This window comes from Drosophila willistoni, chromosome 3R (genome assembly GCF_018902025.1).
Source record: "Drosophila willistoni isolate 14030-0811.24 chromosome 3R, UCI_dwil_1.1, whole genome shotgun sequence".
NCBI lineage: Eukaryota > Metazoa > Arthropoda > Insecta > Diptera > Drosophilidae > Drosophila > Drosophila willistoni.
The window spans coordinates 24,061,990-24,074,941 of record NC_061086.1 but is presented as its reverse complement, the minus strand read 5'-3'; the positions used below and the strand labels follow the sequence as shown (position 1 = coordinate 24,074,941).

At 37.2% G+C, this 12,952-nt stretch overlaps 3 protein-coding genes across 3 annotated transcripts; 1 reads left to right on the top strand and 2 right to left on the bottom strand.

Annotated features, from left to right (window-relative positions):
• Positions 1-1,011: 1,011 nt before the first annotated feature.
• LOC6647192 (mitochondrial import inner membrane translocase subunit Tim16) lies at positions 1,012-1,691 on the bottom strand. Its single transcript, XM_002070041.4, has 2 exons — positions 1,420-1,691; positions 1,012-1,365 (listed from the first exon to the last, which is right to left on the bottom strand). The coding sequence occupies exons 1-2, from the start codon at positions 1,580-1,582 to the stop codon at positions 1,121-1,123; spliced, it is 408 nt and encodes a 135-aa protein (XP_002070077.1). The 5' UTR covers positions 1,583-1,691; the 3' UTR covers positions 1,012-1,120.
• Positions 1,692-1,771: 80 nt separating this feature from the next.
• Positions 1,772-3,286, top strand: LOC6647103. The gene has a single exon (XM_002070042.3). The coding sequence runs from the start codon at positions 1,863-1,865 to the stop codon at positions 2,640-2,642; it is 780 nt and encodes a 259-aa protein (XP_002070078.1). The 5' UTR covers positions 1,772-1,862; the 3' UTR covers positions 2,643-3,286.
• Positions 2,633-12,012, bottom strand: LOC6647104 (F-box/LRR-repeat protein 7). Its single transcript, XM_023178498.2, has 5 exons — positions 11,633-12,012; positions 4,520-5,388; positions 3,673-4,455; positions 3,431-3,607; positions 2,633-3,358 (listed from the first exon to the last, which is right to left on the bottom strand). The coding sequence occupies exons 2-5, from the start codon at positions 5,316-5,318 to the stop codon at positions 2,823-2,825; spliced, it is 2,295 nt and encodes a 764-aa protein (XP_023034266.1). The 5' UTR covers positions 5,319-5,388; positions 11,633-12,012; the 3' UTR covers positions 2,633-2,822.
• Between the last annotated feature and the right edge of the window lie 940 nt (positions 12,013-12,952).

Here is a 12,952-nt window from a genome sequence, read left to right as displayed (position 1 = left end):
ATGATTCTGAGATTTGTTTCGCTTTTCTTTTCCTTTCTTTTACACAATTTTTTTTATTGTCATCGATTTATAACTTAAACGCGCAAAATTTATAGCACTTGAGTTTAAACGGCCTTTACAAATTATCACTAATAATTGTTAACAAAATTTTACAGTATTTCCAAAGTGTTTCTTCTATAAGAAATCGAAGCGATTTTCGTCTTGTCTATGCGAAGGTCCTCTGAAAATTGAAAATTGCACATCCTTACATGGCGTTGGCGTACGCTTTCGTGCTCCGCGTCTCCTCCTGTTCTTTCCGTTCGACTGGAAATCTCTCGCAGTGGGCTGTCTGGAAAATTCACTATGACAATGTTCTCTTTGTGTGCTGGAATGTACATTTATTTTCGGATTTTGCGCACCAACAAATTTCGTTCTCTATTTGATGTGTGGCTTGACTTTTGATAATCAAAATAAACGTAACATACGTAAACTTGACACGTCTTTTATTAATCTAAACTAACAATACTGTAATGATTCTGCTCCTGCAGAACATTTGGCTTTTAAATGTATGCTTTTGGAAACTCGTTACTTTGCCAATACAAATTGGTGGCTCATTTTCCAAAATCAAAACTTACGCACAAAAATTTATTTCATTGTTAAAAAGAAACAAATCTTCGATTTCTTAAACTTTAAAAGCAAAAACAATTAGTGTTGAGAACGCAGAAAAAGAACACCAAGCAAACATACCGTGACGACAAAATACCAGAAGTAGAAAAAATACTAAAAAAAATTCCAATAAGACAAGATTTAAATTTAAAAAAATTTTTAACTTGATCTTTTAGATAAATGTAACGCCAACAGAAATTCTCAATGCAGACATTCAGTTCCTGTTAAATCAGGTGCTACAACCCAATAGGTTTTCCTTAACATGCTTTCCCTCATCTTGCTGCGCTCTCCGACGTATGGCTCCATACATTGGGAGTCAAACAAAAACAAATTTCCATCATCCAATATATAAAACTACTCTTACTCTTTCGTTCGTAACAGTCTATTTACACCCGCATTGATTCCTAATACATAATTTTTTCTTTTGTTTTATACGAATAATTAGCTAATTAGTTGTTTTGTCTGGACCTGGAGGTCAACGACGCTGCCGCGTTCTAATCTGAGGCTCCTCTTCGGCTTGCTTGGATGGTGGTTCTTGGTGGCTTTTCAGTTCGTGATCAAGACGTTCTTTGGCTCGGAAAACCTTTGATTGCAGATAAAAGGAGCCGCCCTTGGATCGATCATTAACATTGAACAGGTGTTCATAGTTCTTGACGATTGTGTCAGTATTCTTCAGATCATCAATGTTGAGAATTTGTTTGGCCTCTTCCAAAGTCATTCCTAGACGAAGGAGGTTAACACATTTTGTGGATATTATGCACAATTCAACTATACCTGTTCGCAAATTGGACTCGGCGCTTTTATCTCCTTGCCGTCCACCTCCTGCACGTTTAGCCGCTTCTTGCGAAGCCGCAATTTCTTGTTTTAAAGCTTTTGTGAAAGCTCGTCCAATGGCCTGGCCGCCCATGACGATAATCTGTGCAATATATTTAGCCATGCCTCCTTGCTATGAATTTCGTTAAACAACCGCTTTAATTTTTGTATATTTATTGATGTTTTAAACAAACACAAATCTCAAAAAAAAATTACAATTATACAACACGTTTTGAGTAGAGATGCCATTCATTATATTTTCTCATTCTGGCAACATTGATCAGCTGTTAAAAAATAATCGAAATACCGGCAAATTTGACAGCACTATTTTTATCGTTATCGAATTTGAAATTACTTCTACCATTTCATCAAACTCCCATTTTTTTTAAATCAAAATTTGTAAAATGGACGTTAAGTGGAATCGAACTTGGAAACGTCTGGTACGAGAGCATTTTAAGAACCAAGTTAAAATTCAGCGCTTGCATCATGAGCTTCAGCGCTTTCAAAATAAACACAACCGCATTCAGCGGAATATCGACAATGAGGTTCATGACTATGAGTACAAGGTCCAATTATTAAACAACTTGCGTACTGAATTAGACAACTATGTGGAACGCAACAAAAGAAAATTATCGTCGACTAAGCGCGAAACGATTAAAAAATTGCGTGAAATCTTGCCTGGTGATTCTTTAGCTAAACAGGTGAAGCAAATGGAATTATTTGCGACAAAAATGGATTCCACTCAAGGCCAAGAGACAACTTCTGAGGCCAGAGTATCCTTGGCCCAGGTGAAGACAAAGCCGGCAGTTGAAAAACGTTTAGCCAGAATAGAAGCTGACAGAAAGGCATTAGAAAGGATCAATCATAGAACTTTTGTGGCCATGAATGATATTCGCCAATTGCAATTTACTCTACGATATTTAAAGCGCTCTCAGTGCAACAAATTAAAGGTAAATCCGTACATTGATCGAACCAATTGGCTAGAGGTGACAGCGAAACCAGAAGCAAAGAATATCAGTGCCACCATAGCATTGAAATGTTTACAGAAATCAAATAAGAACAACAAAAACATCGTTACTAAGCAAATTCTTGATGTTCGACCACCATTTATACTTAAGAACATACCTGAACTAATGCCAGATAGGTATCATTACCTTAACAAGACAGAAATGGATAATAAGTAAAAGATGTTGAATAATAATTTATTAAGCCAGAATTAGTCTACCTAAGCCTAAGTCTAATCTTGTCCAGCTCCATATCTTCCTTACAGTCATATATACATACATACAAATACAGTTTACAAATAACCAACAATCTTTGTTGCATATGGCCTGCCTCTTAGCTTTTATGCGCATCTTCTACTCTCAACAGAATCCTGGATTTGTGTGCTCGATAATGCAACGCTTGCAGTATTTTTTCACCGCTCGATAGCCCTCAATGGATATCTGGCAATCTTGTATGTTAAGCTGCTGTAGTCCCCGACAATAGTATGCTATGCACTGGACTCCACGATCCGTGATCATATCACAATTTCTTAAGCTCAGTTTCTTCAAATTCGGACAGCTTTCGGCAAGAGCTCGCAGTCCGGCGTCGCTCACATCGCATTTGCCGATGTCTAAGGCTCGCAACCGTGGGCAGGATCTGGCCAATACTGTTATGGAATCATCGCTCACTGCCTCGCAGCCACGAGAATTCAAATAACGTAACTTATAGCAACGTCTAGCTATGACTTTTAATCCTGCATCCGACACCCGTTCGCACTTGGCTACTGATAGATACCGTAATGCGGCCCCCAATTTTGCCAATTCGTACAATCCAAAATCCGTAATATTTAGACAATCCGAAACACTTAACTCTTTTAGCGAAACGCAAAAACTGGGAACAAATTTTAGACCAGCATCTGAAAAGACAAACAGAGAGTCAAAAACTTATACATACATAAATAAATATATTCTAATAATAATTATCTTACCCGTAATTTGTATGCAGCGTCTTAAGTAGAGATAGACAAGTTGGGGACAATTTTTGACAACAATTTTAAGGCCTATATCATCGATTTCCATACAATCCGTTAAATCCAGATATTGCAGTAGCAGACGTCGCGGTGGTTCCACATGAGGACTACTGATACTGCTCACTTGACTGCATCCTAATATTATAAAAAAGTAAAGTAAGTTTCAACAAGTTTATTTTACCTCGCCGTATTCTACTTACCCGTTACATCCAAATGCTGCAAATTGGTGCATTTGTTTAGAACCTCGGCTAGGACTTGATTGGTCACTGCCACACATGTTTGAAGCTGAAGGTGTGTGAGCTCTGGACAACGCCGGGCTAACATTTGCAAGCCCTTGTCCGAGATGCGACAACCGTCAGCGAGCATCACCCGTTCTACCTCCGGGCAAGAACCGTTACAACTTTGACCGCATAATTGCCGGAAAATCATCTTCAATGCTTTATCGCCGTTGAGGTGTTCTCCCCTCAGGGAAATGCATTTCCAGAGGATGGGTCGCCAGGCTAGTTGTTCAAATCTTCGACAGACACGAGCCACATTGCATAGTTCACAGCTGTCTAACCAACTTAGAATACGTACAACTGCCTCGTCCGGCAGACGTTCAAAGTAGGGACCACTTCGAAATGGTCCCTTGCGATTCCACGGTGGCGGACCAATGTCTCCGCTTGCTGGCACAGTTGTGCCAGTTGTTGATCTGTGTTGGTCAGTATTTTGCGTTTTTGTCATGTTTGTGACGCCTATGCAAGTACCGTTACCGGCACTGCCGCCACCACCTCCTCCTCCTCCACTGCTCGAGTGGGGAGAGGGTGATACTAGCGTGGCGTAACCCTGATCCAAGCTTAAATTGCACAGGCCATGGCCAACTTTTGTGTGGGAATGATCCAACTGGAAGCCATTAGATGGCGAATTGGTACTACGATTTAGAAGGTAACGATCCGAGCCACTTGTCTCGCTGGGACTGGAAGTGCGTGGATGGTGTAGTCGCTCTAGAAGTTTAGTTAAAAGTTATTAATCTGTATAATGGCCAAAAATGTCGGTTTTCTTACTCACCGGCTAATCTCTCATTGCCACTTCCTCCACTGCTGTAGTCCTCCAGATAGTAACATTCGTTTTGGTACTGACTCGCCTCGGCTCCTAGCGGTAATGTCCGCAATGCGTTTCCCAAAAACAGAGATTCCATTTTCTTATCCAATAGATAGTCATTACTAGCTGTCCGGCTGTTGGTGAGCACAGCGGGAACACTGCAACGTCCACCTTGAGGCCGACGTCTGCCGGCAGCAGTCCCACTTCCACTTCCGCTTGGTACCCCCGTATTATTATCGCTAGAGTCCTCCGTATCGGCATTGTTGCCATGTAACCATGAGGAACGCTGCGCTCCATACTGTAGCACATGCTCAAGTGTGAGGAAATTTCGAGGTTGAGGCACAGGAACTGTGCTCCTAATGGCTGGTGCTGGTCCCGGAGCATTGTCTATGGATTTGTGCTTCGCCTGCCTACCCACCGAGGCTGTGGAATGTGTTGCTCCATATATGGTGCTTTGCTCCGACCGAGTGTGCCCTCGGCCTCGTAGCTCAAATGTTGCTGCCTTCTGCTGCACCAAATGGCAAATGCCATTGGCTGTTTCATTTGGTTGCGGAGTAGAACTCCGCGATGGCAAGGGTTCTATGGATGGCGATTTTCGTGACATTTTATAGGCCTGCGGATCCAAAGGGCTAGAGCTTAATGGATGGGGATGATAATGTGCCGCCGCCAGCTGATCTCGCACCGCATTGCTGTTGCGACCAAGTGAGGCAAGTGGGCACTCCAAATCCGTGGTGGTGCTGCGTCGTTGCTGCGTCTTGTGCGACATAATGTGTGTGTGGATTCTAAACGTTATATCTACTTTAACATCTGCTAATTTTCATCAATGGCGTTGAGGTCTGCAAGGACAAGAAGAGGACGAATTTTACCAAATTGTTATCAAGATTCTTAGAATTTATAAATGTTTTACAATGTTCCATTGAAGGAGAATCTAACTAATCTTGAGAACGATGTTGTTCTACATAATAAATATAACTGTTTGTATGTAGATCGACCACTTCTTCATTCAAAAAAAGACTTAAAAACATTCCCAACCTTTGAAAACCGTTTCATCTGTAAAATTTGTTAAGGCGCCTAACCAATTGTTCCCCTCCATATTTTAAAATAATAAGTTTGAATCGCCCACTCATAGACTTAAATTATTTTGGATTTTTATATTTATTTTCAGTTTGACTTAATGCCTCGTCTTTTCGGCACACGTATGCTGTCATTTCCATTCAACTTCTCTGATGCCTAGATTGGGTTAGGCAAAAACCGGTTTATGGTTTTAGGGTAAAAGACGTAGGTGAATTTATTTCTTCTATAGTTTCCCTATTTTGGCTAGCTTATGGTCATAGCCCGAAAACATAAAGTTAGAGGTTGGCAAACTACAATTTTCCAGAGATTGTCTTGCAATTTCCATTTTCCCTGAAAGCGTAAAAGTATAACTCTGGATTTTTGGGTAAATCATCTTCTGAATATTTGTTATTATAAATGGAATTTGGGTTGGGCTTGGCCTTGGTCACCACACCTACACTTTGAGAGCAGATAGAGAGATGGATCTCTTTTTTATTGTAATCAAATTTGAAATTAATTTCAATTTTTTGTTTTCTTTCTTCTTTTAGAGTTATTGAAGGCATTGAAAAGTTAAGACGACTGCCAGTTACACTGACAAACAACAAACAGAATTTCCAATATAATAAATAAATTAGAGAGACGCAATTAGATCCAAATCCTAAAACTTTAGCTTTCTTGTGTTTATTTGATCTTATATACAGTATATACTCTGTTGACTTAAGGTATAAATATGACTTGTCATTTGGCTCATGGCAGCTGATTAATCTTAGGCATCTCCTCCACTGCTGTCGCGCCTCACATGGAATGTCGTTCAACTGGTTCTTAGCCAAAAACAAACCAGAGAAAAGGAAAATGCTTTGAGCCAGCTCAAAGAGCTTGGGCCACTCAAAAGCTTAACGTTGGTATAATTTACGAAAGTTAGACAATAAATAAATAATAATAAATACGCACACACACACACACACAAAGAGCTGAGCCAACCATGGTGTATGGACAAAAGTGTCAAACGGTCTATTGTGTGCGGAATTTCCATATATTATTTATGCAAATGGAACTTAGTTAACAATTGTTATTAGTTTATTGCATATCAATATGGACGTTTCTAACTAAAACTATAAAATGGTGAAATTAACTTTAGAAATCTACACTAAAAGTAGATCAAAAGGCCGAATAGAGTGACTAAGGGCCTAGGACAAAATCTCGAATAATGTCAAAGCGATTTGCTATTGATTGAAACTTATTTCAACTAATGATCATAGAAACTTTTCTAAAGCCATCGACTGCTGTGCAATTTGTTGTTGTTGTGCATGCACATGGTCGAGACTTAACGCTTGGCGCCACACCAGCAACGCGTCTAACAATAAAAGAAACACAGACAGACCCACACTTGAGGCACCTCTTGGCCTTCATCTTCGTGGCATGCTGAGCAGTTGGCCTGGCCCCAAGTCGGGCCTGGAGTATTAACTATAAACGCAGACACACATCCATTTGCGTGTGTGTGAGAGAGTAGCCATACAGCTACCGTTTTCCACGTAAATTGTCTGTGGGTTGGCTTTTTGCATAGTGTCAATTTTAATTTAGCAAAAGTTGCTTTGGCTGGTTGGCATAACCGCCCCGCTCCGCCCCACACCTTCCTTCTTTGCCCCTAAGCATAGAAAGTGGGTGGCTTACAGCCAGAAATATATGTCTGGTTGCAGCTTCAATACTCATGATTTCCAAAAATTTTAACTACAATACGTACATATATTGATTTCAACATTTCATTTTGAAATACAAGTTTTTTTGCACTGTGCTAGAGTTTCAAATTTATTTCTATTGCCGCCTTGGCCTCTGTATCGGAATCTCTCACATCGGTTGCCTGATGGCCTATAATACCATTTTGTGATAAACTGTCGTCCAAAACCATTTCTTTTTGGCAGCAGGCATATACCACGCCCTGTTTAAAAATTAAGTTATTAAATTTCTTTTTTTAATATCGGTTTTACTCACTGGACAACGTTTTGCATTGAGAAAAGTAGATGACAATGACTAGAACAATAATCAGTAAGTACTTTTTTGACATTTCGTGAATATAAATGAAATATATTTTTTGGGAACTGATGCTTTTTATATTAAATTTAACTTAAATTTAAGCAAATATATTCGCATGTCCAAACAAATGTAGAGACATAGGTATATATGTATATACATATATATTCAGGTGTTTCTTAGTTTGTCAAGCTTAGAGCCCTTTTTAATTAAGACGTTTTCCAAGTGTCCATTAAATTAATGTCAATTTAAGTAAAAGTTGAACAACCTCATATGACTAATTAACATGTACATTTATTTATTTACATATTCAATAAAATATTAATTAAAATAATAAACCAACATTGCTGAAAATATACATATATTCAAACTGTTATTATTTCCATATTTAATTTGTTTTGAATATGCAAATATTTAATATTAAAACTCTCGATTTCATCCCGAAATGACACGGCAGTTGAACGAGAAATCGTTTAAGAGGAAGAAATTAAATCATTGACAATCGTTTTCAATAGTCCTTTAGATTTTCCTGTATTATAGAATTTATTTAAACAAAATTGAGTTTAAGCCGGCTTGAAGTCATTAAAAATTACTAATCTATAAGATTTTTAATCATAGGCAGCACAAAAGGTGAGCAGGTTGTCTGTTTAGCTATTTCAAGAACCTCCAAGTTCTATCTTCAGCAGATTTCGCTAAAGAATCCATTGTTGTAATGGCTAAAAGTAGTTCGGAATTCAAACTACATGAAGCGAAAAAAGAATGGCAAAGTTTGTAACTGCAGATTTATCATTTTTTTATGTGCACATTGTTCCTTTTTTTTGCCATCTATTAGAAAAATTTTCTTTCCTCTTCGACATTATTTGCAATTAGTCTTCCAATTAGTCTTGTTGTAATTTTTATAACCTTGACAAAAGGGTATATAAATTTTGGTCAGAAGTGTGCAACTCATTGAAGGAAGCATCTCTGACCATATAATGTATACATATTCTTGATCATCTCTCCGACCTTTAACGCTATGCAAGCTTCTATATACTGCAGGGTTTATATCTTTCGGATTCAGTAGAATCGGATCACTATATCATGTAACTTTTCTCAATAATTTCGTTGTTTTCTAGGCTATTATTGACTATTATTGAAATTTAATCAAGATCGGGTGACTTATCATATAGCTCCCATAGGAATGATCGGTCAAATACCGTGACTTTATCAATAACTTCATTGCTTTTGACGCCATTGTCACAAAAATTAATAAATGTTAGTTTAATATATGTACCCATTAATAACTATGCCCAATTTTCTGAAGATCGAATGACAATTCCCGGCAAAGTTAGCCCCGACCCTCTGAGTTTTTTTCATCATTAATAAAGTAAAACTAACAAAAGCTTCATGTTTATATAATAAATGGGTAAACGAAATGGAAAAAACTTTTAATCAAAATACTGAAATGTTTTAGACCATTCCACTTATATCAGCAACAACAATCGAGTTGGGTTTGCTTTTTGGCCTACATTTTTTAGTGGAAATTAAATTACACAGGCTCATGCTACTACAATTGCGAACGTGAATGATGGCTTTAAACCAGGCCATGTCTAGGCCCAATAAAACTGCCAACTAAATGCAAAAAAACAAAAAAAGAAGAAAAAAATAGCAAAGCTTGATGGACAAAATGTCAGAGTTAATTTAGCCAAAATGCTTTAGCGGCTAAAAGAGAAGGAATTAGAAACAGAGTTAGATCGAAAGAGAGCAAGAATTTCAATCAAGACGAGGTATTTAAAATTCTAAGAAGGAATTTGGAGTTCATGACTTCATTTGACAACAATTTGCCTTTCGATGGATGATCTTAATGGATAACTATTGCTCTAATGATAAGAAAGCAACTGACCAATGGGAATGTAAAGCACCGTTTTGTCTTTGTCACAGAAAGCAGAAAGAAAGAAAGAAAAGAGAAAAAGATGGACTAGCAACAGGTTATATACATATCTCCTAACCCGCATTTACTCAAAACGACGCCCGCATAGGGAACAACAATCCATAAGAATACTGAAAATGACATTCAACTCATTTTTCTTCGGGTTAATTTTTTTTCCTTTTTTCTTTCATTTAATAAGTTGCTTAACAAATTTTATTTTTTCTATTTAAAAGTTCAGTCAGCATTTGCCCTGTAAAAGCAGCCACGACAAGCAACAGCAATAACCACTGACTACAACTATGTCAGTCACTTGCCAACATTGCCAACTAGCTGCAACAACATTCCTTTTGGCCCACCTTTCAGCTCCCCCTCCCCCCCAAACCATCTCTATCCTCCCTCTCTTTTTCTTCGTCATTCAACGTTAAGCCCGTAACTAGCTGCTGCAGCCACATGTTGCCGTTTCTTCTAATATAAAACTGTCGCTCGTGGCGTGAGAGACTGCAAAAACAAACTCTCTTTGCGAGTAATGTTGCATACATATACATACATATTTATATATATGTGTAAAGTATATACACATACATTAAAATAATAAACAAAGATACATTTGGAAATGCAGTTTTCATTTAGTGTAGTTAGTTGTTTGCCAGACCAGTTGAATAGTTTAACTAACGAGTAATTAAATGAAATGAAAAATAGTTTGAATTTTCCAATTTTAAATTCAGAATATATATAAATGTGAGCTTCGATTTTTTATTTAGGCTATAAATATATTGCAGACATAACTAAAACTTGGTATTCGTATTAAAACTTATGCGCCATTTATTGCAATTCAAGTTTTATTGGCTAAAACCGGTGAAATAACAAAAACTAGACAAACGTTTAATATAAACACTTTCTTGGCAATGGAATTTTGTGCTTTCTTTAGTTTTTGCTTGTTTTTTTGTTATTGGAAACATTATTATGATTTTTTTTTGTTAATTTAGAAGATAATTGATTACTTTACTTAACCTTTTTAAAAAATATTGAAAAAACGTAGTATTTATTGTTTTATTTTCATCTTGAAGTAGCAAAAACAAAGAAATTATTACTTGTGTATTTACTTTCTTGCTAAACTCTATGTATGTATGTTGACATTTTTGAAAATGTTGGAATGTGCAATATAAAAGCCTGTATTTTTTTTCAAGATTTGAATGTTAAAGAAAGGTTTTCTAGTTATAAAGGCTGGTAAATTAGCTGAAACAGTTCCAGGTAAAATTTGGCCCTTAGGTAATAGAATAATGTAATGTAAAGAACAAAATCATGTGGTCGACATGTGTGCTGGGAAACTTGGATCATCTGTTGTCACACATATGTATGTACATACATATGTATGCAGAAACTAACATGAATACACATAACTAATAATATATATAGTTTCCAGTTACATATTAAAGAGGGCGATATACCTTGTATATCAACTAAAACCTATGTTTGTAATAATTTTCAGCATATTTAATAAAGGAAGGCCCTGGGTAATGAGAAGTAACACGAAATAAAAAGGAAAAACATGGCCATAATTTTCCTTGATTTTTTTTTTTATACGATAAAATTCAATCAATTGGCCATAATCATATCCGTTGGCCATTTCTTGCTAGTTTGAATGGCTTATGAGAGTAACTACATAAAAGGAATTCTCTCTTTGTGTCTGTGTATATGTATATATGTATATGTATCTTTCTTCACCTCTTCATGGCGTATAATTTGCATTCGAAGAGGGCGTTTTACTTGCTGAGTATACAAATGTATGTGTGTGTATGTTTGTAAGAGAGAGACCGAGAGAGAAAGAGGGCCAGAGAGGAGAGGCAGAGAGAGAGAGAGAGAGCGAACGAGTTTACAACACCAATAAATATTTTCGCTCAAAGGTGTGATTTTAATGTGACAACTTTTGCAACTGGTTCGAGGTGAACGCGATCGAGCTCAGTTCCATACAAAACAAAAGCTTCTCTATGGAGTCGTAACACTTGCACACTTATACACATTATATCTTAGTTTTGTACACAACACTTATTTGACGAATCATAGTTGTATTTATTTATTTCGTTTTCTACCTTGGCTTATCATGCACTTGGATTCCATTTGGCTCCTATCATGTTGTCTATTTGGTCGTTTCTGCAGCAGCTTCATTTAATTAATTTTGTTATTTCTCTTTTATACACGAACTTTTTCTCTACTTTTCATCTTTCACTTGTGTGCCTCTTTTACTTTGCTTTGTGTTATCTTTTTTTTTTCGCTCACTTCAATCCATACACACACACACACTATAGCACACACACACACACACACACACACACAGATATACGAACTGATGCAGAGGCAAGCAAGCACGCAATGCTGCCCCTTAAAGATTTAATTTCATCCGCTCACAAGGCTCAGTGTGAATTGGTAACAGCGTACACGGTCTACAGATAAATGGCAACTGAGCTGGTTTGGTGGTCAATATTTTGAGACCTCTTTAAGCCAAATATGGAGAGACAGAGAGTGAGAGAGAGAGAGCAGAGATCAACAAGTGATTCTCTGTACCACCTCAAATATTCACCTCTGGCTCTTAACATGTGCAGAGCGTTGCCAAACGTCATAAAATACGAATGACTTAGGCAACAAACCTTAAAATGGTGTTGCAGCGCCACTAACAGATTTAAAGGAAATAACATTTTTAAAGATAATAAATTATATCTTTTTAATTGAAGTGGGATAAAAAATATTAAAATAGAAAATTTGTGGTAGAATATATAATACACAAGTAAAGCTAGGACACCATCCAACAATCGCCACAATTTGCGTAACCATTTTGTTAAAATGCTTGATTCTCTCTGTTATTTTCATTTTGGATACCCTACTTGTGGCACGCCTCTGTTAACAGATTTGTGCTATTTTTTGTTAATAGAACCAGAATGTTCACCACAGCAAACGCAATACAAATACAAATGTAAAGGGTAAGCGCAGACAGAAGGTGGGTAAAAGAGAGAGAGACAGATAGAAAAAGAGCGCCAGGTGAAAAGAGAATAAATGAGAGAAGGTAAAGTATCTGGCTATGTTGAGTTAGGCCATAAAAATATTTCTTTACCATTGAGGCTAAAGAGTCTAAGACTGAGACATTTGCACTGCCTCTCTATCTCTCTCTCTCTTCTTACTCTCTTAATGATCTTTCTTTTGCTATGGAATTTCTTTCTTTTCATAACATGTTTTGAGTATATATGAATGTATGTAGTTCCTGTTGTTGTTGTTGGTGTTGTTACTGTTGTTGGGTTTTCGTTATTACAGCATTTACGAGGGCAGTGGCAGGACAGGTCAGGAGGATTGGTTGCTGGACGACGAGCTCACCCAAGCGCACACACTAAGCCAAAGTGGCATGAAACAAGTTCGCCTCA

Excerpts from the sequence above, each read along its gene's own strand:
- LOC6647103 (XM_002070042.3), top strand. The coding sequence starts at position 1,863 with ATGGACGTTAAGTGGAATCGAACTTGGAAACGTCTGGTACGAGAGCAT.
- LOC6647104 (XM_023178498.2), bottom strand. The coding sequence starts at position 5,318 with ATGTCGCACAAGACGCAGCAACGACGCAGCACCACCACGGATTTGGAG. Across the intron at positions 4,456-4,519 it reads TGGCAATGAGAGATTAGCCG|AGCGACTACACCATCCACGC; the intron begins GTGAGTAAGAAA and ends CTAAACTTCTAG. Across the intron at positions 3,608-3,672 it reads GCAGCATTTGGATGTAACGG|GATGCAGTCAAGTGAGCAGT; the intron begins GTAAGTAGAATA and ends TTATAATATTAG.
- LOC6647192 (XM_002070041.4), bottom strand. The coding sequence starts at position 1,582 with ATGGCTAAATATATTGCACAGATTATCGTCATGGGCGGCCAGGCCATT. Across the intron at positions 1,366-1,419 it reads CGAGTCCAATTTGCGAACAG|GAATGACTTTGGAAGAGGCC; the intron begins GTATAGTTGAAT and ends TCCTTCGTCTAG.